The sequence below is a fragment of the Cnephaeus nilssonii genome (assembly GCF_951640355.1).
Source record: "Cnephaeus nilssonii genome assembly, chromosome: 12".
NCBI classification, from domain to species: domain Eukaryota; kingdom Metazoa; phylum Chordata; class Mammalia; order Chiroptera; family Vespertilionidae; genus Cnephaeus; species Cnephaeus nilssonii.
The window spans coordinates 67838573-67862356 of NC_137083.1; the positions used below are offsets into that span (position 1 = coordinate 67838573).

Genomic DNA, 23784 nt, shown 5'->3' on the forward strand with positions numbered 1-23784 from the left:
ACGGCCTCACCCGGACCCGGGGCCAGGCTCTCCCAGATCCAGGGGCCCACGGCCTCACCCGGACCCGGGGCCAGGCTCACCCGGATCCAGGGGCCCAGGGCCTCACCCGGACCCGGGGCCAGGCTCACCCGGATCCAGGGGCCCACGGCCTCACCCGGACCCGGGGCCAGGCTCACCCGGATCCAGGGGCCCAGGGCCTCACCCGGACCCGGGGCCAGGCTCACCCGGATCCAGGGGCCCACGGCCTCACCCGGACCCGGGGCCAGGCTCACCCGGTTCCAGGGGCCCAGGGCCTCACCCGGACCCGGGGCCAGGCTCACCCGGATCCTGGGGCCCACGGCCTCACCCGGACCCGGGGCCAGGCTCACCCGGATCCAGGGGCCCAGGGCCTCACCCGGACCCGGGGCCAGGCTCACCCGGATCCAGGGGCCCAGGGCCTCACCCGGACCCGGGGCCAGGCTCACCCGGATCCAGGGGCCCACGGCCTCACCCGGACCCGGGGCCAGGCTCACCCGGATCCAGGGGCCCAGGGCCTCACCCGGACCCGGGGCCAGGCTCACCCGGATCCAGGGGCCCACGGCCTCACCCGGACCCGGGGCCAGGCTCACCCGGTTCCAGGGGCCCAGGGCCTCACCCGGACCCGGGGCCAGGCTCACCCGGATCCTGGGGCCCACGGCCTCACCCGGACCCGGGGCCAGGCTCACCCGGATCCAGGGACCCAGGGCCTCACCCGGACCCGGGGCCAGGCTCACCCGGATCCAGGGGCCCACGGCCCCACCCGGACCCGGGGCCAGGCTCACCCGGATCCAGGGGCCCGCGGCCCCACCCGGACCCGGGGCCAGGCTCACCCGGATCCTGGGGCCCACGGCCTCACCCGGACCCGGGGCCAGGCTCACCCGGATCTAGGGGCCCAGGGCCTCACCCGGACCCGGGGCCAGGCTCACCCGGATCTAGGGGCCCACAGCCTCACCCGGACCCGGGGCCAGGCTCACCCAGATCCAGGGGCCCAGGGCCTCACCCGGACCCGGGGCCAGGCTCTCCCGGATCCAGGGGCCCACGGCCTCACCCGGACCCGGGGCCAGGCTCACCCGGATCCAGGGGCCCAGGGCCTCACCCGGACCCTGGGCCAGGCTCACCCGGATCCAGGGGCCTACGGCCTCACCCGGACCCGGGGCCAGGCTCACCCGGATCCAGGGGCCCAGGGCCTCACCCGGACCCGGGGCCAGGCTCACCCGGATCCAGGGGCCCACGGCCTCACCCGGACCCGGGGCCAGGCTCTCCCGGATCCAGGGGCCCACGGCCTCACCCGGACCCGGGGCCAGGCTCACCCGGATCCAGGGGCCCAGGGCCTCACCCGGACCCGGGGCCAGGCTCACCCGGATCCAGGGGCCCACGGCCTCACCCGGACCCAGGGCCAGGCTCACCCGTCTCCAGGGGCCCACGGCCTCACCCGGACCCTGGACCCAGACTCACCCTGACCCAGTTCCCAGCCTCACCCGGACCCAGAGGTGCGCAGCTTCACCCGGATCCGGGACCCAGCGGGGTTTCGTCTTCTTGATCCCATTTCCTGTTGGTCCATTCATTCTCAGTAATTCCTTCGGCCATTTTCTCAGAGCTCTAGGGCAGCCGCCGCAGAACTCATTGGGCGGCGGGCTCGGCGAAGCTCCGGTTTGCCCGGTGCGCGGCGGCGGGCTGGTCCAGGGTGGCTGCGTCGCCCCTTGGGTCTGCAGCGGTGGCCAGTCACCGAGCGTGCGCACCTGGCCGCTTCCAGGGCGTTGAGATTCTTGAAGGACTCGGAGGTCAGCAAGTGCGGAGTCTCCCACCCCTTGTTTCCCAGTGGCTCGTCTGTCCGCGCTCGGCAGCGAGTGGGGCCTTCCCCTCAGCCGGAGACCGCCGGAGGGACTGCGCCGAGCACGTTCCAGGCCGCCACTGTGTCGCCTGAGCCGTAGTTCTTAAAGTGTGATTTTTGGGTCACCGGCATCAGCATCGTCCCGAGTACCCCTCTCTTTTATTCTAGTATTAGAGCATCTGCTCAGTCAGCCCTCCGGTGGTTCTGGATGGTGTCTGCTCTGCTCTCCCGTCGTAGACTCAAAATTGTTGTGGTAGGCAACAATCAGGCTTCCGCCCTATGCCTCCATCTTGGTCTTCCTTTGTATAGTTAAGTCTTGATTGTTGTTGGTGTCGCTGGGAGGAATTGTCCTCCAGGCCGATTGGCTGTGCGGATCCTCTGTGACTATAAAGGAAGAGTTGCTGTGTAGGAGACAGATTTATGGGCCGGTGCTTGGTGCAGCAAGGCTTTGGCGCTCACTGCGTCTGCCTCTAGAATGTGTCCTTTATGTGAGTGGTTGAAATCTGGTGTCATCTCATACCGACCACTAGATGCCCTCGTTTCTGGGTCTCCAATGGTGTGTAGGTCATCTACTACCTGAGACCACTCAGCAGGATTTGCGGCAAAAACTGCAGTTTCCTCCTCCTGTCTGAGCGTCCCTAGAGCAGTCCGACTAGAACCGCAGTTTATCTGGTCAAGCTGCCACAGGGCAGGCCACCCACATGCAAAAGCCGTTGCTTGGAGCCCAGGTGTGCCTGCAAGACGTGCGGGGCGGAGCTGCAAAACTAGCTGGGCGGGTCCCAGGGCGGGGCGAGTCTCAGGGCGGGGCGGGGCCTCAGGGCGCCACCAGACCATGGCGTGGCGAACCGCACTGGTTGCAAGTCCGCTCCTTCTGCCCTCCATGCTTCCAAGCCCCCTCGCTCCGCACTCCAATGCAGCAAACACTGATTGCTGGGCGCGCCTCCGCAAGGAAGTCACTCCCACTCTCCGATCCGAAGGCCGAGAGTCGCGCCTCTCCCCGCAGGCGTCTGGGGCGCTAATCTCCCCTAGGTTTGGAACAAAAGCCACAAGTCCCTTCCCCCGACCCACGCGCCTCCGCACCTCAGCTCCTCCAGAGTTCGCTCTTTCCTCTTCTCTCTTAGCTGTAAATCCACCATTCAGCCAGCTCTCCTGTGGTTCTGGGTGGCAGACGCTCTGTGCGCGCGAAGTTCCTTTGTTTAACCTTGAAATTGTTGTGCGCGAAGTTCCCTTGCTCGACTCTGCTGCCCTCCCGGTTCTCCTCTCCCAAAATGGCCAGAGGACCCGAGTGTAAGACAGGAAGTCCTAAGAATCCTCCAAGTCGGTGTTGGCGGTCTCCGGGGCCCCGAGGATCTCAGTGGGGAGCTCGGTCGGGTCGGTGACGCGGGTGGGCCCGTCTCGCAGAAAGATGGTCTCTTCCTTCACTGAGAGCCGCTGCGCCGAGTCCGCGGCTGCCGCCACAGCAGTTGCCGCGGTGCCCACGAGCCCATGGCCCCGGCTGCGGTGCTGGCTGAGAGGAGCCACCGCCCGGTCTGGGGAGACGCGAGCAGGAGTCGCCGCGCTTGCCAGTCCATCTTTTAGTTTTTTTTTTCGGAACTGCCATGCGAGGCAACAGATCAGCCGTTCACCTCCGCCGCCATCTTTTTTCCCTCTGACAGTGATTGTTAATTGCTCCATTAGCCCCCCCCATCCCCTTCTTCTACAGTAACAAATATTTAGCTGTACACCTGGCTATCCAGAGTATCCTCAGAATTTTCTAGTTTTCCTTGTGGACACGTGGATAAGTTGTGGCAAACTGCTAAGTACAACTTCAGCAATGTAACTTTAATAAGAAGTGTAAGTGTAGGCCATGCCATTCCCCTACTGACCCTTCCCACTGACACAGTTGTGAGTCAGCAAGGACACCCGCGAAGAGGATAATACCCCAGAGATGGTGGAACAACAAGATGAAAGGACTTCGGGTTTTGACACTTTTGAGTGCAGATTATCACCCTGGACTTTGTTGGAGAACGCTCCATCAATCTGGACTAATAAGCAAAAGAGAAATAAACTTGATTCTGACTTGAGACACATAGTCATGTGAGATTTCAACATGCGATCAAGCCATAGTCTAACTCAGTGGTCGGCAAACCGCGGCTCGTGAGCCACATGCGGCTCTTTGGCCTCTTGAGTGTGGCTCTTCCACAAAATACCACGTGCAGGCGCACACGTACAGTGCGATTGAAACTTCATGGCCCATGCGCAGAAGTCGGTTTTCGGCTCTCAAAAGAAATTTCAATCGTTGTACTGTTGATATTTGGCTCTGTTGACTAATGAGCTTGCTGACCACTGGTCTAACTAAATCAGCAATTTAAAATCACAATGTTTCATGACATAGCAAATTATTCACTATATTTTAAATTCAAAAGTCGGATCACCAAGCCATTTGTACAGGGCAATTTTTGTTAAAAAATATTCTCCCTCCCTCCCTGTGTGTGTGTGTGTGTGTGTGTGTGTGTGTGTGTACATACTTAGAAAAATTTCAGGGGAGAGGTAAACTAAAATGTTAAAAATATTTAGCTTAGATGGAATTTGGGGTTGAATTTCTGAATATCTGCAATGATAATCTTATAAGCGTGAAAAAGATTTTTCCAAAAAACAAGGAGAGCCACTATCATGCAGGAAATGCTATATATGCACATTTTAAAGTATTAAATTATTATAATCTTTATTTGGAAAATCCCCAATGTTTTACCAGAAATATTAGATTGCTTTCTTTTGAGTTACTGCATGTGCCCTGGCTGGGTGGCTAGGTTGGAGTGTCGTCCCATACATCAAAAGGTTGCGGGTTCAAGGCCCAGTCAGGGCACATACTTAGGTTGCGGGTTCAATCTCTGGTCCAGGTGTGTACGGGAGGCAACTGATTAATGTTTCTCTTTCACACAGATATTCTCTCTCTCTCTCAAATAAATGAACATATACTCCAGTGAAGATTTTAAAAAAAGACACGGCATGAAATACATGCGTGCGCGCGCGCGCGCGCGCGCGCGCGCGCGCACACACACACACACACACACGTGTACATTTATGAGAAATCTTGCAGAACTCTAAGATATATCAGGCAGAATGACTTTATCCTTTAAATAGTAAAATGGAAAAGCCAAATTTAATACTTTTGAACTATTCATACTAAATATTACAGTGAAAAATACATAATTTTAAATGCATTTAATCATTTTTTACTATGAAGAGCCGCAATCGATACATTCTCTAGTTCTGGTGTCTCCACCAATCAGAAGTCTGTTTCCCTTCCTTATACCAGGCAGGCACTGGGTTTTGATGAAACCAGGATACAGCTCCACTCTCACCACGCCTGCCTTCTTTTTGCTGCCCTTAAATATGCCAGTTCTGGCAGAAAATGAGTGCCCTTTACACTCTATTTTTTCAGCAACACTAAGTGCCATCATATAAAAAAGCAGAGCCCATGTATTTCGTAGGAAAAAAAGGTTGTGATAAAAAATTTAGGTCACCCAGGTTTTGATTGTGAAGATGAAAAAGACTTTAACGTTTATGTCTTGATACATTAAACAAGCCACCTAAGTCTCCTTTAAACAAATATTTCAAGGAGGAATCCAAGAATGATAAAATTATGATATGTAACAACCAACTGTAAGCTCTAAGGCATAAAAAGTAATCCAGATGTATCTTACAGAACTGGCTGCTGAACCAATTATGAATGTTAACTTAATAACAGTGTTCTATATTTAAAATAACAGATCCATATTTACAACACCAAGTAACAGTAACAGAGAAGTTAGAGAAAGCTGGTTGGTGGAATGAAAGAAGGCTATTGTAACTCATGGCTGCTATTGTGAAAGACTCAAAGGAACTCTCTTAACAGTTTTAAAGCATTCTACTACTTAAAATCAAATAGAAATTAAAAATATGACCCAGGAAAAGATAAATGCAAAGACTAGACAGTACATAAGGCAAAAACCAGAGTGTATGTACCTGGTAAAACAATTAAGATGCAAAAATATTAAATTGAAAAACACAAGATGAAGGAAAAATGTTGAAAAAATACACAGAGATTTCAGATAAAGCTAAAAACTGACCATATGATGATTACAGGGTTCATTTAATGAAAAGTTACATGAAATGTCAAAAATAAAAGGAGAGCTTAAAACATCTATGACAATGCAAACTAAAGAAAGACACAATAATATCACTCAAAATAGAATTCAAACAAAAGCAAGCAATGCGGGGGGGTGGGGGCATATTTTTAGTTATTTATTCATAAATATTTACTGAGCACTATTCTGTACCAGACACTGTGCTAGGGTTTGGAGCTAGAGAGTGAATAAACCCACAAACCCTCATGGCATTTAGGTTCGAATAGAGAATCTATACTAATAAAAGGGTAATATGCTAATTAGACCAGGAGACCTTCTGGGAGACCTTCCGGACATCCTTCCAGACAAAGCCATGGTGGTGGGGCCGAGGCAGAGGCAGTTAAAGGCGATCAGACCAGGAGGGGAGGACAGTTGGGGGAGATCAGGCCAGCAAGCGGGGGGATAGTTGGGGGTGAACAGGCCAGCAGTGGGGGGCAGTTGGGGGCAAGCAGGCTGGCGGGGGAGGCAGTTGGAGGCAATTAGGCCAGCGGGGGTGGGGTGGGTAGTTGGGGGTAAGCAGGCTGGCAGGCAGAGTGGTTAGGGGCGATCAAGCAGGCAGGCAGGTGAGAGGTTAGGAGCCAGCGGTGGTCCCGGATAGCAAGAGGGATGTCCGACTGCCGGTTTAGGACCGATCCCTGTGAGGTAGTCGGACATCCCCTGAGGAGTCTCAGATTGGAGAGGGTGCAGGACAGGCTGAGGGATACCCCTGTGCACAAATTTCATGCATCAGGCCACTAGTAGAGAATAACATATTTTAAAAATGCATATAAGTGATAAGTACTAAAGAAGAAGATAAATAGAGGGGGATAGAAGGCATTAGGGGGAGAGAGATGGTCACAATTTCAATAAGGTGTCCAGGAAAGTCCACAATAAAAAATGTATATTGAATAAAAATCTAAGGGGATAATGGGTGGATTATAAAGAGTTATAGAAGAAGAATATTTTAAACTAGAAGCCTGGTGCACGAAATTCGTGCATGGCGGGGGGTTGTCCCTCAGCCCAGCCTGTACCCTCTCTAATCTGGGACTCCTGGAGGGATGTCCGACTGCCCGTTTAGGCCCGATCCTGGTGGGATCAGGCCTAAACGGGCAGTCGGACATCCCTCTCACAATCCAGGACTGCTGGCTCCCAACTGCTTGCCTGCCTGCCTTCCTGATTGCCCCTAACCGCTTCTGCCTGCCAGCCTGATCACCCCCTAACCACTCCACTGCCAGCCTTGTTGATGCTTAACTGCTCCCCTGCCAGCCTGATTGACCCCAACTTCCCTCCTCTGCCAGCCTGGTCACCCCTAACTGCCCTCTCCTGCAGGGTTGATCACCTCCAACTGCCCTCCCTTGCAGGGCTGGTCCCTCACAACTGCCCTCCCTTGCAGGCCGGGTGCCTCCCAACTGCCCTCTCCTGCTGGCCATCTTGTAGTGGCCATCTTGTGTCCACATGGGGGCAGGATCTTTGACCACATGGGGGCAGCTATATTGTGTGTTGCAGTGATGATCAATCTGCATATTACTCTTTTATTAGATAGGATAGAGGCCTGGTACAGGGGTGGGGGCCAGCTGGTTTGCCCTGAAGGGTGTCCCTGATCAGGGTGGGGTTCCCTTGGGGCGTGGGGCGACCTGAGCGAGGGGCCTGCGGTGGTTTGCAGGCCAGCCATGCCCCCTGGCAACCCAAGTGGAGGCCCTGGTATCTGGAATTTATTTTCCTTCTACAATTGAAACTTTGTAGCCTTAAGCGGGTGATCCCGGCCAGGGTGTGGGGAAAGCTTTGCTTCCCCTGTTGCCACCAGCAACCCTGGCCTGCTCTCTCAAGCTCCATTCTGCCGCCATTTGTTTGAATTTGTTTACCTTCTATAATTGAAACTTTGGAGCTTGAGTGGAGGCTTAGGCCTGCAACGGCTATGGAAAGCTTGGCTTGCTCTGTTACCTGGGAAACCTAGCTCTCTGTGGCTGTAGCCATCTTGGATGGGGTTAATTTGCATACTCGCCCTGATTGGCTGATGGGCATGGCTTGGCTGGTGGGCGTGGCTTATGTAGCGGAGTGATGGTTAATTTGCATATTACCATTTTATTAGAGAGGATGGAGGGAACAGAAGAATATTTTAAACACAGCCTGGAGGAGAATGAGCCTGGATGACTCAGGATTAGCAAGGAGGCCAGTGAGGCTGGGAGAGGAGGAGTGAGGGCAGGGGAGGCAATTAGAGAAGTGCATTTGACCCTTATACAATGTGGGGGGTTAGGGGCATCAACAGCCACACAATCAAAACTTTGCATAGACATTTTGACTCCTTCAAGCTAAACTACTCATAGAAAGCCAGACCAGTCAGGGCTTGTTGAAAAATGTAGAGCTTTTGCCTTTTATTGTGAGTGGGACAGGAAGTTGAGGAAATGCATGATCTAACTTACATTTGAACAAGGTCACCCAGCTGATTTGTGAGGCAAAGCAGGGACACTCAAGGAAAGCTGGAGCAATAATCCAAGTAAGAGATGATGGAAGCTCCAAAGATGGTAGCAGTGGTTGCAGAACATAAGAAAATGCAATCTGGGAGATGTTTGCTGATAGAGCAAATATGGGTTGTGAGAGAGAAGGAAGAATCAAAGATGACCAAGAATTCTGACCTGAGAAACATAAAGAGTGAAGTTATTTACTTAGATAAAGAAGACACAGAGTTTGGAATCTAGGAGGGAAGGCAGGAAAGCTTAGGTGGGTGGGAGGTAATTAACCAAGGACCTTGTATGCATATATGCATGGCCCATGGACACAGATAATGGGGTGGTAAGGGCCTGGGGCAAGGTGGAGGGGAATGGGGGGTCTGGAGGAGGTCAATGGGGGAAAAAAGGGACATATGTGATACTTTCAACAATAAATGATTATTTAAAAAAAAAAAAAGAGAGACACTGGAAGTTAGGAATGGGGTTGGAGGAAGAGCAGACCAATTTTGGACCATCAAGTTTGAAAGGTATATTAAATATCTAAGTAGGTAGTTGCATATATTGCTCTGGAGCTCATATAAGAGTCTAGCCTAGAGATATAAATTTGAGAGTTATCTGTGTAGAGAATATAGGGATGACAGAACCATGCAAGCAGTGCCGACAGAAAAGAGAAGTGGCCTAAGGACTGAGTCATGGGGAGGCCAGTGTTTAGAAGTTGGGAGATGAGAAGGAACCAGCAAAAGTGCTGGAGGGAGCCGGCGAAGTAGGTGGCAGTGAGACAGCCGGGAGAACCAGGCCAAGCGTGGCGTTCTGAAAGTCACATGAACAAAGCCTTGCCCAAAACACAAAGTGATCATTTTCAAAAGCTGCTGGTAGGTCAATAAAATGAGGACCCAGAACGTTGCCTATTGGATGTAGCAATCTTGAGGCCACTGGTGAGATTGATGAGGGCCGTTTTTTGGAGGGGTGGAAAGAGAACCCTGTTTAGAGTGGGTTCAGAAGCAAACAGGAGGAGAGCACATGGAGATGATGAATATAGAAAACACTTCCCAGAGGTTTAGCTGAAAAGGGAGAGAAATGGGGCAGAAGGTGAGAGGATTTCTTTTTAATGGTAGAACTAACAGCATGATGAGAAACACTCATTATTTTAACATTTAATAAGAAACACTCATTAAATTAACAGCTGCTGATTAATTTGTATTATCATATGTTAAGCTAATAACTGGAAAGAAAGCATCGCTTTAGTGATGAATAGATATAACGCAAAAACTAAAATGCTGCTGTTCAAGACGTCACCTTTAGCTGTAAGCATTCACACAGAGCCTCCTGCTTCAGGGTGGGAGGAAGTCCTTCCGAAGTCACACACAGAACTCTTACCCACATTTCCCAATATTACATTGTCCCTTCTGCTTTTGCAAAAGAGATAATTTATTATCAACAATTTCTGAAGTCATAACAAGCTTTTCTGAAAACGTAGGCTACACATAACTTTATGATTAATATTACCTCCCAAGGACCACAACCATAATGGCTGAATTTTGTGTGAGGCTCTGCATACTGAATGATTAACTCGTTAACTAAAATCACAAAAGCCTCTTATTCTGAATGAATAACTCATTAATTAAAGTCACAAAAGCCTCTTTAAAAAGCAGGATGAAAATATTGCATCTCTTAAAAATCAATGTTAAATTAACCCAATTCTCCTCTGTGCTCATAATTTAAAAACTTTGGTCATCTAATTCATTCCCTATATAACTGTTTTAAAACCTGATTTTCCCAAAGTAAGTCCCATAGGAACCTTAATCATTGCTTAAATCTATTTGCTAATTCTGCATCAGACCAAATACCGCTTCTTCTATTATATAAAAAATAGCTTTTTGAACTTTTAATAACCTAACATTCTATCAAGCATCACTATTTCAACAAGTACTCTCTTTTTCAGTGTCTTTTAATTAAATATCTGAGCATTGTAATTCTTTTCCTCAGATGTTTTTTCTCTTAATTTTGTATTTCTTAAATTATAATGCCTACATTTTGTTCTGGACATATTAAACATTTCAAAATAATTTCTTAAATAATCTATTACTAAATAATAGTATAATTGACATTAAGTTAAAAAGAATGACTAATTTTTTCAATATGAACAATTATGTATTTTAGAGGGTCCTTTATCCTAGTCTAGCCAGGACAAATTTTCCTGAATTCAACTTCCTTTCATGGTTATTTGCAGAATTGGGAAGTTACAGAGGTCTGCAAATAATTTCTATTTGCCCATTAGTCTCATAAATATTTAAACTCTTTTTATTGAATAGAACACTCACTTCTATAATACTTCACTAAACATTTGCCTCATCTTGATAGACTTGATTTTAGCAATCTATTTTTTCATAATCTCTTCATATTTCACATATCTTATTGTGAGCCACATCCAGCTACACTGTAAAGCAGTTCAGAAGCCCAAAGAGAAGAAACTAGGATTCTTGTCACAAAACTTGGTTTTAGAATGTCCCTCATAGACCCCCAAGCAGGGCCGGGCATAACTCTGCTATTCTCACATTTTTATTTTTATTTTTATTTTTTGAGATTTTAAGTATCAAGAACACTGGCTCTCCTTTCCAAGTAAAATAGCTTTTATTCTACAAATCTAAAATGTAGTCTTTTGAAAAATTTTAAAGCACTGGACACATGATAAAATGCAGACAATAAAGCTATTGACAGCAACAGGTAACCAGTGGCTATAAAATTTACAGCGCTTTCTCCACACTTGAATCGAACAGGATCTCACGTATCTCAGATCTTGTTCTTGGTTTAAAAAAAGGATAAAAAGAACTGAGAGAAATGCTCTTGGCTGGCCCTGGAGGGATGAGGAGGTGTTAGTGACAAGGATCCGGTATCTTTTTGTTTCATTAAAACCCTGGTTTGACAGGAAACATAGGGAAAACTTAGCCACAGAAATGGCGCATCCGCTGTGCAGGCCAACAAGTAGATTCTCCCACCACTACTTAGAATAAAGAAACTTATAGTCCTCTTTCTCTCATGTTTCTGGCCACAGTCATCTTTCTTCCCTTCTTCTGCATTCACTATTGTACTCTATTCCAATCGCTTAATTTTCTTTCTTAACAGCCTGAATGCCAAGAGGAAAAGCCCTTAGAAAGTGGTCCATGAGAGTATGCCAATTCAGTTCAAAATCTATATAGACTCTTGGGTCTGTTAAAATGAGAATGTGATTTGATTGACCTACTTTTCGTTTACTTTTTTAAAATAAGAGGGTGAACTGAATTCTAATGCTGAATGCTGGAAATGTGATCCCAAGTTCCTTACTCTGCTAAAGAGTGTGCTGAATGAGATGAGGTGGGGGCGATATTTCTCATTTGACTAGATGGATCCTATTGAATTTTCTGTTCTTAAAGTGACTGCTTTGGCAGGAATTTCATCCCTTGATTTATGTCACAAGTACTTATTGAGCACCTACTTTATCAGTCAGGGGTCTTGACAGACCAGGGCTTGTTGTATCCCTTGAGACAAGACTCTTTCAAGGAAGAGAGTTATGGATACAACATGAGTGATGTTTCCCTCTCTGGGGCAGGGAAAAGTGATGTGTTAGAGAAGGTTTCACAGTGCACGTAAAAGATAACTAGGGATGCAAGAGGCCAGAGCCTCCACAGGAAAAGGAGAAGCTCGAGCCAAAGTGAAGGGCACAGGTGTGGAGGGTCAGGTCAAGTTGGACAGGTAGCCCGAGTTCAGGTTTGAAGCACCTTAAATGCTCTCGTAAGAGCATCATATGATATCAAGAGTTACATGAATCTACGGATCCCTCCCAATAATGAGTAGAAGCAAAACAAAATCCCATCTAATATTTTCTAGTTTCCAATAGAAGAACAGATCTTATTGCTCTATTTTGTTTCATTATGGAAGTTAGTTTTCAAAGAATTTCTTTCTGAGAATTACAGAAACACACTATGTAAAGGGAAAAGCATACCAACAATATTTGTTACTACAAACTTGCATAAAACTTTTTAACGTTGGCCTTAGACAAGTGGTCGGCAAACTGCGGCTCTGTTGACTAATGAGTTTGCCGACCACTGCCTTAGACAAACAATAATTTGTGTTAAGTCAGTAATGACTATAGCATGTTTATTGAACTTTTTGCCTAATGGGAAGAGAACAGGTTGGTTTCCTCGGTTAACAAGGGAATGGATGTGTTACTATTTCCATGGCTCTGTGTGTGGGTATGTGGGTGTATGTATGTATGTGAATGACATTTAGTGCAATGGAGCTTTCCAGCTGTGTTTTGATGAACAAATAGGTGTGTATTTGGGATTTATAGATGACTGAGCAATAAAAGGTGTAATATGCAAAAAACTCTTCACATAAAGGTCTTGAGAGGTCCAATCAGTGGAAACACACACTCCAGCCTACAAATCCTAACTGGGATAAATGTGAACACATTTTCTCACTGAAACTGCATAGTCTGGCATATTGGCGATAGCAGAAGGCAACAAACAAGCACAATCACTTCCACACAAAAATCTGTATCAATTTTTCTTGATGACCTGTTTTCAGGATTTCCTCCAATAATGCAGTCACTCAAACCAATCTCCAGAAGACTGTGTGCTGCAGTCTCAAAGCCTCACATTTAGAAAGCCAGCACTCCCCATGGGCTCATAATGGAAAACTCACTGCATGAGGTAACCTTCTGTCATCATTTAGAGAAGACCCAGCCCGTCTCAGGTAAAAGGATTTATGCACCATAACCATTACCAGAGTGATTATTTGGCTAAATATCATCTTCATTTGCCTGAATGCCATTGAGTCTGACGCATCTTCACAGCTCATCATGTTTGTAAAAATGCACCAGTTGCTTTATTTTTTTAAAATGGCAGATGCTGTAGGATTCTAATTCCAAAATGTGGAGGAAGAGGAGAAGGAGAAGGATGGGAAGGAGGAGGAAAAAGGAGGAGGAGCAGAGAGAGCCGCCATCTTGAAAAGCTCCCATCAAACAGGGAACTGGAATATTTTCTTTAAAAAAAAATGATGGTTATTTTATCACTTCAGGGAATGGAGGGATTAGTATAAAATTTTGAATAAATTACTGAGGAACAAGGAAGCATCTTGTGTTTTCTTGATTTCTTCTGCCAAGAATACTAAATAGCTAAAATGTAATGAAAGATAAGGAAGAATAGAAGTTGGAATCACAGGCAAGAGGGATACTCTCTTGTGGGATGGATGATGCCCAGACTGTACTGCATCTTAAAGGATATAAGGGCAACATGTACTAGCCATTCTTGACTAATTAAAATTTATTTCATTCTCTGCGCTTCTTTGTCTAAAATTCTTGCCTCATTTTGATAAACTTTTACCTAAGAATCATAGGCATATCCACCCAGTCTTTGAAATCTTAGCACCAAGAGTTTATCTTTGAAATAAAACAGCAGTTACCACTACCAAAATTTAAACTTTGCATTGGAACAGACTTAACTATGGAAATTCTGTGACATTTTCTTAGCAGTAAGTGTTGAACAAAACATACAGGATGAGTGTTTTAACAAATATATTGCTTCTATATCTTGCTATTTACACTACTATTTTCAATGTGATAGGGTATGTAGGTGAAGTAAATGCATTCCAGACTAGAGATGCAAAACCCAACCGACTTCCGTATTGAAGCTTCTCTTTGGGTGAGTAATCTGAAATGAGTAATAAATATAAGCTTATCTTTTTGTTTCTGTATCTAGCAAAAATAAGGGAGGAGGTACAAAAGGGGTTTCAATGATGAAATGAAACAGTAAATGTCTCAAAAGGAGAAAGTGCTGCTCAGATGCTCACAGAGATATTTTTAAATGAAATCACATCTTTATTTTGTCTGTTCTTTTTATGACTTTCTACAGACTTAAAATCTGATACATATACTCTAACATTTATTTAATTCTTCTCTATTCTGGTATACTCCCACCAGGGTTCATTTTATATCTGTAGCAAAATTAACTCCTGAAAGAGAAAAAACTATGGAAGTCCAGCACAGTGCTAAGCAAACAGTAGCTGTTCAATGAGGATCTGGTGAAATGAGTTCTATTGATCTCAACTGGACTCAGCCCTCTGAGAGGCACAGAACTCTATTCAGGTCACAGGAAGAAGCAGACCTTCTTCCTCTCCTTTCTTTCTGTGGGAGGCAGGAAAAAGGCAGGCTCAAAATATCCAGGATAAGTCCTACCATGAAGCTTAATTTTTCTAAAGGATATAATCTTATCATTAGAATGCTCGAAATAAGGCACTATCAATTTTGAGAAGTAGAAAACATATATTCTTATATATTTATTGTGTGTTTATATGCATATATGTTCAATATACATATATAGTTACATATAAAATACTTATATAAATATCCTATATAATAAAAGGGTAATATGCAAATTGACCCTAACCATGGAACGACCAGTTGCTATGATGCGCACTGACCACCAGGGGGCAGACGCTCAATGCAGGAGCTGCCCCCTGGTTGTCAATGTGCTTCCACAGGGGGAGTGCCGCTCAGCCAGAGCCTCTCCCGCCACCTCGGCAGTGCTAAGGATGTCCCATCTGACTAATGGCTTAGGCCCGCTCCTGCGGGGATTGGGCCTAAGCCGTTAGTCGGACATCCCCTGAGGGCTCCCGGGATGCCAGAGGAATGTCTGATTGCCAGCTTAGGCCCAATCCCCCAGGGAGTGAGACTAAAGCCGGCAGGTGGACATCCCCCAAAGGGTCCCAGACTGGGAGAAGGTGCAGGCTGGGCTGAGGGACGCCCCCCCACCCCCGAGTGCACGAATTTTCGTGCATAGGGCCTCTAGTATATTATAATGCATATTACATGTCATTTCCCCACTTTGTAAGCCATCAAGGGCAAATTTATCATAATCAAATATTACTCTTGAAGAATCCATTCAGCCATACTTCTTAAATATTTGCATACAGCTCTTAATAGCACAATATAGTTACATTTCTTCATTACACAAGAAAAACTATGCTTGCATTATCTTTCTTAAACTTAATTTATTTATTAATTTACCACTTAATTCATTAATTTACCACGTCATATATCCTTAATGTATATTGTGACATACATACGTATATTGAAACTAATGCCCTTTCCTCCAACAGTGACCCCTGAAGCCCTACCTACCCACTCTGCAGGGTCTACACCCAACCCTGTCTCCTGGAAACCTTCCCAAAGGTGAATCCAGTTTACACTCCCATACAACTCACACCTTCATATTCTGCAAACTCTGCTATGTATGAGAGACCTTTATGGATGGATCTCTCTCGGGCAAAGGCTTAGCAAACCACTAGAGAAATATTCTTTCTAAGGAAATATTTATCATAAGGGAGGTGCTCAACAAAGACTCACTGAATTGATTTGTGCTTGTGTCCTCACTGTTAATGATTAAGGATATCAAAATAGTTATTTGGGCCATCTGAAACAGTTCTACATTAACTTTTAAATGGAGATATTAGTAATTTTCAAATATAATAAAAAACAAATAGCCTAGACCTGATGAATATGAAAATGTTATTTTAAGAAATACACACAAAGCAATTGCTGAAATGAAAAATATGGCTACATTTTATACCTATTACATAACAAAACAGTAAGTCTGATTCTAGCAACTTATGCATGGAGAAGGAAAATAAACAAGACAAACGGATAGCAAGAATATGTGTCATTGACAAAACTAAATATATTATGTGCCTATATTGCACCTGGGACTCCCATCTCAGAGGCTGGTTCAGGTATCCATCCACCTGCCTACAGACTTAAATCTCTGGACCAACTCCAAGACTGTCTGGCCTCCTGAGGTTCCTCTGGCTTGCAAAGACTATGAGGTCAGCCACTATAGTCCACACTCCTCCTTCTGGGGTTACTCTGGCACTGAAACTGCCTTCAGAGAGGAGAAAGCACTGTGGCCTGTTTGGCTCAGTGGATAGAGGGCCAGCCTGCAGACCAAAGGGTCCTGGGTTCGATTCCAGTCAAGGACATGTACCTTGGTTGCGAGCTCCTCCCCAGCTCAGCCCTGAAGGCAACCGAATTGATGTGTTTCTCTCACATCGATGTTTCTCTGTCTTTCCCTCTCTTTTCCACTCTCTCTACAAGATCAATGGAAAAATATCCTCAGGTGAGGAAGAAGAAAAAGAAGAAAGGAGAAAGGAGAAGGAGAAGAAGAGCAGAAAGGGATGGGAAGTTTTCCAGAACCTTTGTTCTGTGGCACTAGCTGTGTTTTAGGATAGCATGAAACTTGCAAATTTCTCTACTTAAGAAAAATGAACTAAGATTAGTAGTATCACAAGGTTAACCTAGATTTGTGTTTTTTAAACCCTGGCTGTATTCTGTAATCACCTGGGGAATTTTAAGAAAACATCTCTGTCTGGGCCCTGTACCCACACATGTATTGGATCCAGGGTGGGGCCCAGACATCAGTATGTTTTAAAAGTTCCACAGGTGTCTCAGTCAGCTCAGGCTGCTATAAAATACCATAAACTGAGTGGCTTAAATGACAGACATTTATTTCTCACTAGAGACCCGGTGCACGAATTCGTGCATGGGTGGGATCCAGCCAGTCCATCCCGATCTGGGCAGATCCATTTGGGCCAGCCAGGGGAGGGGACAAGGGAGGTTGGCTGGCTGGCCCCACCCCCTGGTCAAGCTCCCAGTCAAACTCCTGGTCGAGGGGACAATTTGCATAAAAGCCTTTTATTATATAGGATCGTTCTGGATAATGGGAAGTTCAGGATCAAGGAGCCAGCATATTTGGTTCTGGATAGGGCTGGAGAGACCTCTCTCCCTGGCTTAGAGACAGCTGCTGTCTCACTGTATCCTCACAGGGTAGAGAGACAGAAAGCTCTGGCCTCTCTTTCTCTTCTTATAAGGACACTGATCCCATCATGGGAGCTCCACTCTTATGACCTCCTCTAGAACGAATTACCTCCCAAAGGCCCCACCTTCAAATCCCATCACAGTGGGGAATAGGATTTCAACATAGGAATGTTGGGAGGAGACATAACACCAACCAATTACAAAGTGCATCGAGGACTGAGAACCATTGACCTAGGTGGTCAATCTTTATTTGCACTGAAACAAACATGACAATGATATTGCATGTGTAATGCCCTCCTGTGGGCAGACCAAGATTCTGCACAATTCTGTATCCCATTCAAGAAAATGTGTAAGAATGCAAGAGGGTAAAAGCGTTAATTACAGAAATAATTTGTACTCTAATGACGACGTAACTTAAAATCATTGTGAAAATCTAGAAAGTTCCTTATGTCTGGCCAGCATTTTATTATTATGAGCACACAATCAGGACTGTGGTGGTGACCATGATCTCGGCCAAAAGAGGTCTTTGTAAACAACAACAGTTGTTTTTTTTCCTATTCAAAGTTCTGGATTAATAAGTTCAGAGAAAAAGTCTGGTAACAATCTCCATCTTTCAGTAAATATATCAGAGCTTTAGGATTCAAGAAATAAGCAGTCCAGTTGGTGACAGTGAAAGAACAGAAAAAGTATGGAGTCAGTGCTGTCGGGGAAATCAGAGAAAGAAAGATAGACTATTCTACAAGTGTGGGAAAGTAATTTTACTCGTTGTTATGAATATTTTAACAGAAAATCCTTCTTTCCTACCAATTAATGCATTATTCTTTCCAAATACATAAAGACTAAATTTCTAAGGAAACTTGTAAAAAAAACTTATCTCCTGCCAATGTGTATAATGTGTATATAAATTGATTCATGTTTATTGAAAGAGATCAGAAAGTTTACATTAACCAGGACTTTAAATACTTACATATATGTGTGAAAATATGAAAAGAAAAAAAAAAGACAACCTGCCCATTTTAGGGCACTAGAATTTTTAGGCAAAAAGAAATGTTAACACATCTTTTAAAAATTATGTTAACTACAAAGCTCCCCAAATTATATCACAGTAAGATATTTTTAAATAATGGTATCAAATAGAATCAATATCCTCCCTATCAAATTCTTCATCAAGATGCTGGGCAATGCTGAGGGTTTTTTTAAAATCTTAAATTCATGCTTAAAGGAAGTGAAGATGAAGATCAATGGCCACCAAAAAATAAACAAACAAGAGAAAGAAAGGAAGGGGAGTAAGGAGAAAATACAGCAAAGATCCTAAAAGAGGACCAAGTCTTTTTTTTCGTGAATTGAATTCAAATGGAACTGGGTGTGGGATGAGTTAGAAATCCTCAGAGGAGTTAAAAACAGAAAAAAAGACTTGTTCTTCTTTTAGGATCTTTGCTGTATTTTCTCCTTACTCCCCTTCCTTTCTTTCTCTTGTTTGTTTGTTTTGACTGACTAAAAACACAGTCTTCATGGGCTCAAGACACTTCATTTTTCATTACTGACCACCCCTCACTCCGACTGCCCACTCCTCCCTAACAGGTAAACATGAGTATATACACAATCACATGCACACACCCGCACAGGCACATACAATGACTTGATGCCCTGCTCCCTGGGCCATATCCAAGCATCATTAGTGCCAACTCATCTAGAATTTAACCTTCACTCAAAATTGCTGCTGTGACCACACTTACAGTATCCATCACAGGAGCTCCATTTTTAAGGCACAAGTAGTGTCTGGATCTAGGTGATGCTTATGGGCCCTTCTGGGAGAATCAAAGAATGTGAAAATTAGGTGCCAGAAGTGGCATTCAAGATGGATGGCTCAAAGTGAATAGTGACCTAACTCTCGGATTGGGGTCAGAATCAAAAGAAGGAAATGTCAGATGAAATGGACCCATCGCAACAGCAAAAAGCTACTGCTGTCTAAGAACCTTCACAGTTCTTTTACTCTATGACCTATACATTAAATATTTACCAAGTACCTACTATAGGTTCTAAGTCCAAGAATCCTAAGTCCAAGCGTGAATGAAATACCGTCTTTGCCCTCAAGGAGCTAGAGGGGGAGATAGAGAGATACACTACAAAATGATAAGGTGACTGCTAAAACCCATCACGGATGATGTGCTGTGGGAACAGAGCATTCACTTCTGAGCTAAGAGCTAATCTCTCCCCTTTAACACCAGTCTACACAGGCCACAGAGTGGCTACTGAACTGTCTTCACTATTAAAGCTCTACCACCTAGCCCCCACCTTCTTTAACAATAATATTTAAACATTTACATTTTGCATACCTTGCAGGGCTATAACTCAATTCAAAGATCCAGAATTCTCATTAGTTCAAAGTAACTATTCCATAAAAGCCCTTAAAACAGTTACCTCTCCTCTATGACTCACAGTTAAGCTTCCTTACAGGAAAGCCACCGCAGCTTTTCCCATTACCTGTTCAGTGGGTCAAGATTAAATAATAATTAGAGTCACATAATCATCACATTAGTTCTCCACCTAGTAGCACACCTCCCAATTATTTTAGAGAAGGTCCAGATTCACTTAGGGGATTATCTTAGAGTCAACTTTAAGTTCCGCCTCTCTTATTAAGAATCTCTAGCATTAAATGTGTTACTCATGTGGTTTTTATAAAAAAATAATATTAAGTCAGGTATCAGAAATCAAATCCACAGTAAAAACTTGTTAATAATCTGGACACTAGGCTAATATTTACATGTCAAACTAGCTCAGAAGTTGTCCAAGTGCGGGCCTGGGCCTAGCATCGGCATATCCTGGGAATCTGTTAGATGTGGATTCTCAAGCCCCACCCCGGACCTACCGAATCAGAAACTCCTCAGGGTGGGCCCTGAAATCTGTGTTTTAGGTTTTTTCTGGTGATTCTGATGCACACTAAAGTTTGAGGACTGTAATCTAGCTAGTTGGCAAAAACAGTTCAGGCCACGGGCCAATCTTGACAGAATAGTCCAAGTAGATGAACTCACAACATAGTTCACAATCCCTCTCCCCCAACTAAAAAGAAAACCCCTAATGTTTCTCTTTAGTAACTTGGAAAAAAATTTTGTTTCAGTCTAAATAGTTTAATGATACTTGGTCTGTGTTCTGAAGTTATTTGAGGGGTGCGATTGGTCTATATGTTCATTCAAAACACCAGAATATCTTGGACAAAAAGTGACAAGGTCATTAAGATAGTCTTAATTGCTAATAATGAAAGCATTGGTGAGTTCTACAAATTGTTACAGATAATGGTCAGAACGGCAGCCCAACATTCAAATTGTCTCAGAGCTGTCACCTGGCACTGCTGGCCTCAGCAGGCAGACCTCTCATGAGCACCTATTACCTGTGCGAGGTCTCTTGTTGGCTTCAGGGGCACTGAAGATGAGTAACACACACAGACACAGATACCAGAGTAGATGCTGAGGGAAAGATAATTGAAGTGGAGGCCGAATTTTTGATTTGTAGATAATTGCCTCTGTTTTTTTTTTTTTCAAAATGTGCTACCCTAAGATCAAGATACTCATCAGATTTGAGGTTGCAAAGACCCCTATGTCAGCCTGTAGGCAACACTGTAAAAGGCCAACTTTGTCAAATTGGAGAAAGGATAATAAAGGAGTCAACTGCCATCTCAAAAAAAAAAAAAATCCAATTTGAATCCTAAAACAGGCTTACATTCTATATCATCACATACACTTGTGATACCCTTAAACAATTAATTTAATCCTTTATAATCTAACATCATCAAAGCATTAAAGAAAAGATCCAATAAACTAAAATCTAAATAACCAAAAGCAACAAGCTACAAATTATGCTTTATTAAGAATTTGCAAAATGTGGCCTATTGGAATGGGATATCATTCAGCCACAAAAAGGAATGAAGTACTGATACAGACTAGAGGAAGAATCTTGAAAACACTATGCTAAGTGGATGAAGCCAGCCACCAAAGACCACATATTATATGACTCCATTTATATGAAATATTCATAGAGGCAAATCTATAGAAGAAAAAGTAGATTAGAAGTTTCCAGGGCTGGGGTCAAGAGAATGAGGAATGACTATTAATGAAGTTTATGTGATGGGTGATGAAAATGTTATAATTAGATAGCAGTGATGGTTGTACAACTTTGTGAAAACACCCAAAACTACTGAATTGTGCACTTTAAAAGATGAATTGTACACCATGTGAATGATATCTCAATTAAAAAGAATTCATAGTATACTCAGGGGAAGCCGTTTGGAAGGCATACAAACCAGTATTCTATAATTTATTTCTATACTGCAGTGAGGTGTATTTTAAATAATCGTCTAAGTACCAAGGGGATCTGGCTTTGTTGTTAAAACAGATCTACAGAGGAAATGTAAATTCCACAGGTGTGTATCTGATGACCACAACACTAACGAAAAATGTCTTCCCCTCTCCAGAGTCAACTGTATGATGCTAGAGAGAACCAGGACCAGAATCCCCTGTAAGTCTTAAATGTCACTGTGTGCATCACATCACCCCTGAGTACTTCCGCAAAGCTTTTGGGATTTATATTATGACCATGTATCTGGGGGGTGGAGGGGGGGTAATCACCATGTTTGCAATACAATTCTAACTATGAAATTATTTTTTCTTGTACATGTGACTGTGCCAAGAACAGCACCATCTATTGGATGAAAATGTAGGCTAATATCTACTTGAATATGAACAATCCAAACATTTTTTAAAAAGTATTATCCTCTAACTAAAAAGAGTATGTGCACCCATAAATGGAGGTATGCTTTCCAACTTTCAAGTGCATGCCTCCAAACCGATTACAGTCCATCATAATAGCAAATCTTTCTAAAGGGAAAAAAAAAAGACATTTCTTTAATAAAAATGCAAAAAATCCAATCTTACAATTCTTCAGGAAAATGGCTACTTCTGAGTGCAACTCCAGTATTTAATGTGTAACCTAAAAGGTGGTGGGTGAAAGATGAATCCGTGGATAAACAGATCAGCCTACAGCTCTCCTCTGGCTTTGGCACCAGCGGCGGAAGGTTGACAGAAAGGTTGACTGAAACTTTTTTTAAAGTAACTGCCCAGACTTGAATATGACTAAATTAAAAGAATGAAAAATCACTGAAAAGTCGGGTTGGTGCTTGTTCCTGTTACTACCGCTCAGGTGTTGTGTGAGTAGTGGGGGGGAGGGGGGAGAGTGGTGTGTGTGTGTGTGTGTGTGTGTGTGTGTGTGTGTGTGTGTGTGTGTGTAATGCGCGTGTATTTTTCATTCAAGCCCATAATATCCGTAGCCTGAACTTAACAGCAAAAACGCGATGTAGTATGCAGCCCCGCACCACGGTCATGTTTATGGCTGTATTTATCTTCTGTGTGCCGAAGGAACAGGCTCTTTCTACACTTTGCAAAATAAGAGCGAGAGAAGCGGTCAGGACAGGGGCAGTGATCGCCCAAGCCTCTGCCGCGCGGGCGGGAGCAGGATCCCCGCGGGGCGGGCGGACGGCAGGTGGCAGAGGTGCGAGGTGGGGAGGGGCGCGTTCTCCCACGCTGCTGACACCCTGGGGGACCCCGGTCCACCGGCCCTTTCTCCTCCTTGCTACAGGGCGGCGAGAGAGCGAGGACCTAACGCTCTGAAATGCCCCCACCTGTGTCCCCAAGGGTCCCCGAAAGGAAACCCCCCGAGGTCTCCTCACTCACCCAGGCGGCAAACACAGAGGAGCTGAGTGAAGGCGAGGAAGCGCGTTGGGATGAGCATTTCCAGACGATCCGGAGGCCCCCGCCACGCGGCTGCTCAGCTTCTCGGGGTGCAGAGGGAGGGAACGTGAAGGAAAGGTTTTCTCCTCCAGCATATAGATGTATAGATTGATGTGAGATTGTGAGTGTGTGTGGGAGAGAGAGAAAGAGAGAGAGAGAGAGAGAGAGAGAGAGAGAGAGAGAGAGAGAGAGAGAGAGAAAGAGAGAGAGAGAGAGCAGGGACGCGTGGTGGTGTTCGTGGGAACAGGAGCCACTAGCCGAGGCGCATGTCGGCCAGCGGGCGGGCGGGCGTCGGTCTCCTTCTCCGGCTGCGGCGACCGCGATCTGAGCGCTCGGAGCGCAGCGGCGCCGGGTGGCGGGTGCGCGCCGGGCCGGGCTGTGCGCGCCGCCGCGGACCGGGGCGGGGGCGGGGGCGGGCGCGGGGGCTGGGTGGGGGCGGGGGCGCGCCGCCTTGCCTCGTGGCTGGGAACTGGCCGCGGCCGGGGTTCCGCGTGATCGTGGGCGGAGGGGCGCGGCTGTCGCTCAGGGTCCGGGTCCCAATAAACGAGTCCCATGGCGACACCTCCCCCGCCCCTGGCAGGAGCTGCCCTGTGCTGAAGTTGGTGGAACCCGCTGGGGCTTAGAATCTTCGCGGAGTGAAGATCCTCTCCTGAGGACTCCTCCACCCCTTTGGAAGAGAAGAGGCCAGACCCCACAGTCCCGCACAGCCAGAGATTGACCTTTGGGGTTCACTCCT

The 23784-nt window shown here is 45.6% G+C and overlaps 1 protein-coding gene across 3 annotated transcripts in view; it reads right to left on the reverse strand.

Annotated features, from left to right (window-relative positions):
* Window positions 1-23172, reverse strand: part of PTPRZ1 (protein tyrosine phosphatase receptor type Z1) — a 189220-nt gene extending 166048 nt beyond the window's left edge. For all 3 annotated transcript variants that reach the window (XM_079786830.1, XM_079786829.1, XM_079786828.1), the window contains exon 1: window positions 22992-23172. In XM_079786830.1, coding sequence (XP_079642956.1) covers window positions 22992-23049 — 58 coding nt within the window. In that variant the 5' untranslated portion in view covers window positions 23050-23172. The remainder of the gene's footprint in view (window positions 1-22991) is intronic.
* Window positions 23173-23784: the final 612 nt, after the last annotated feature.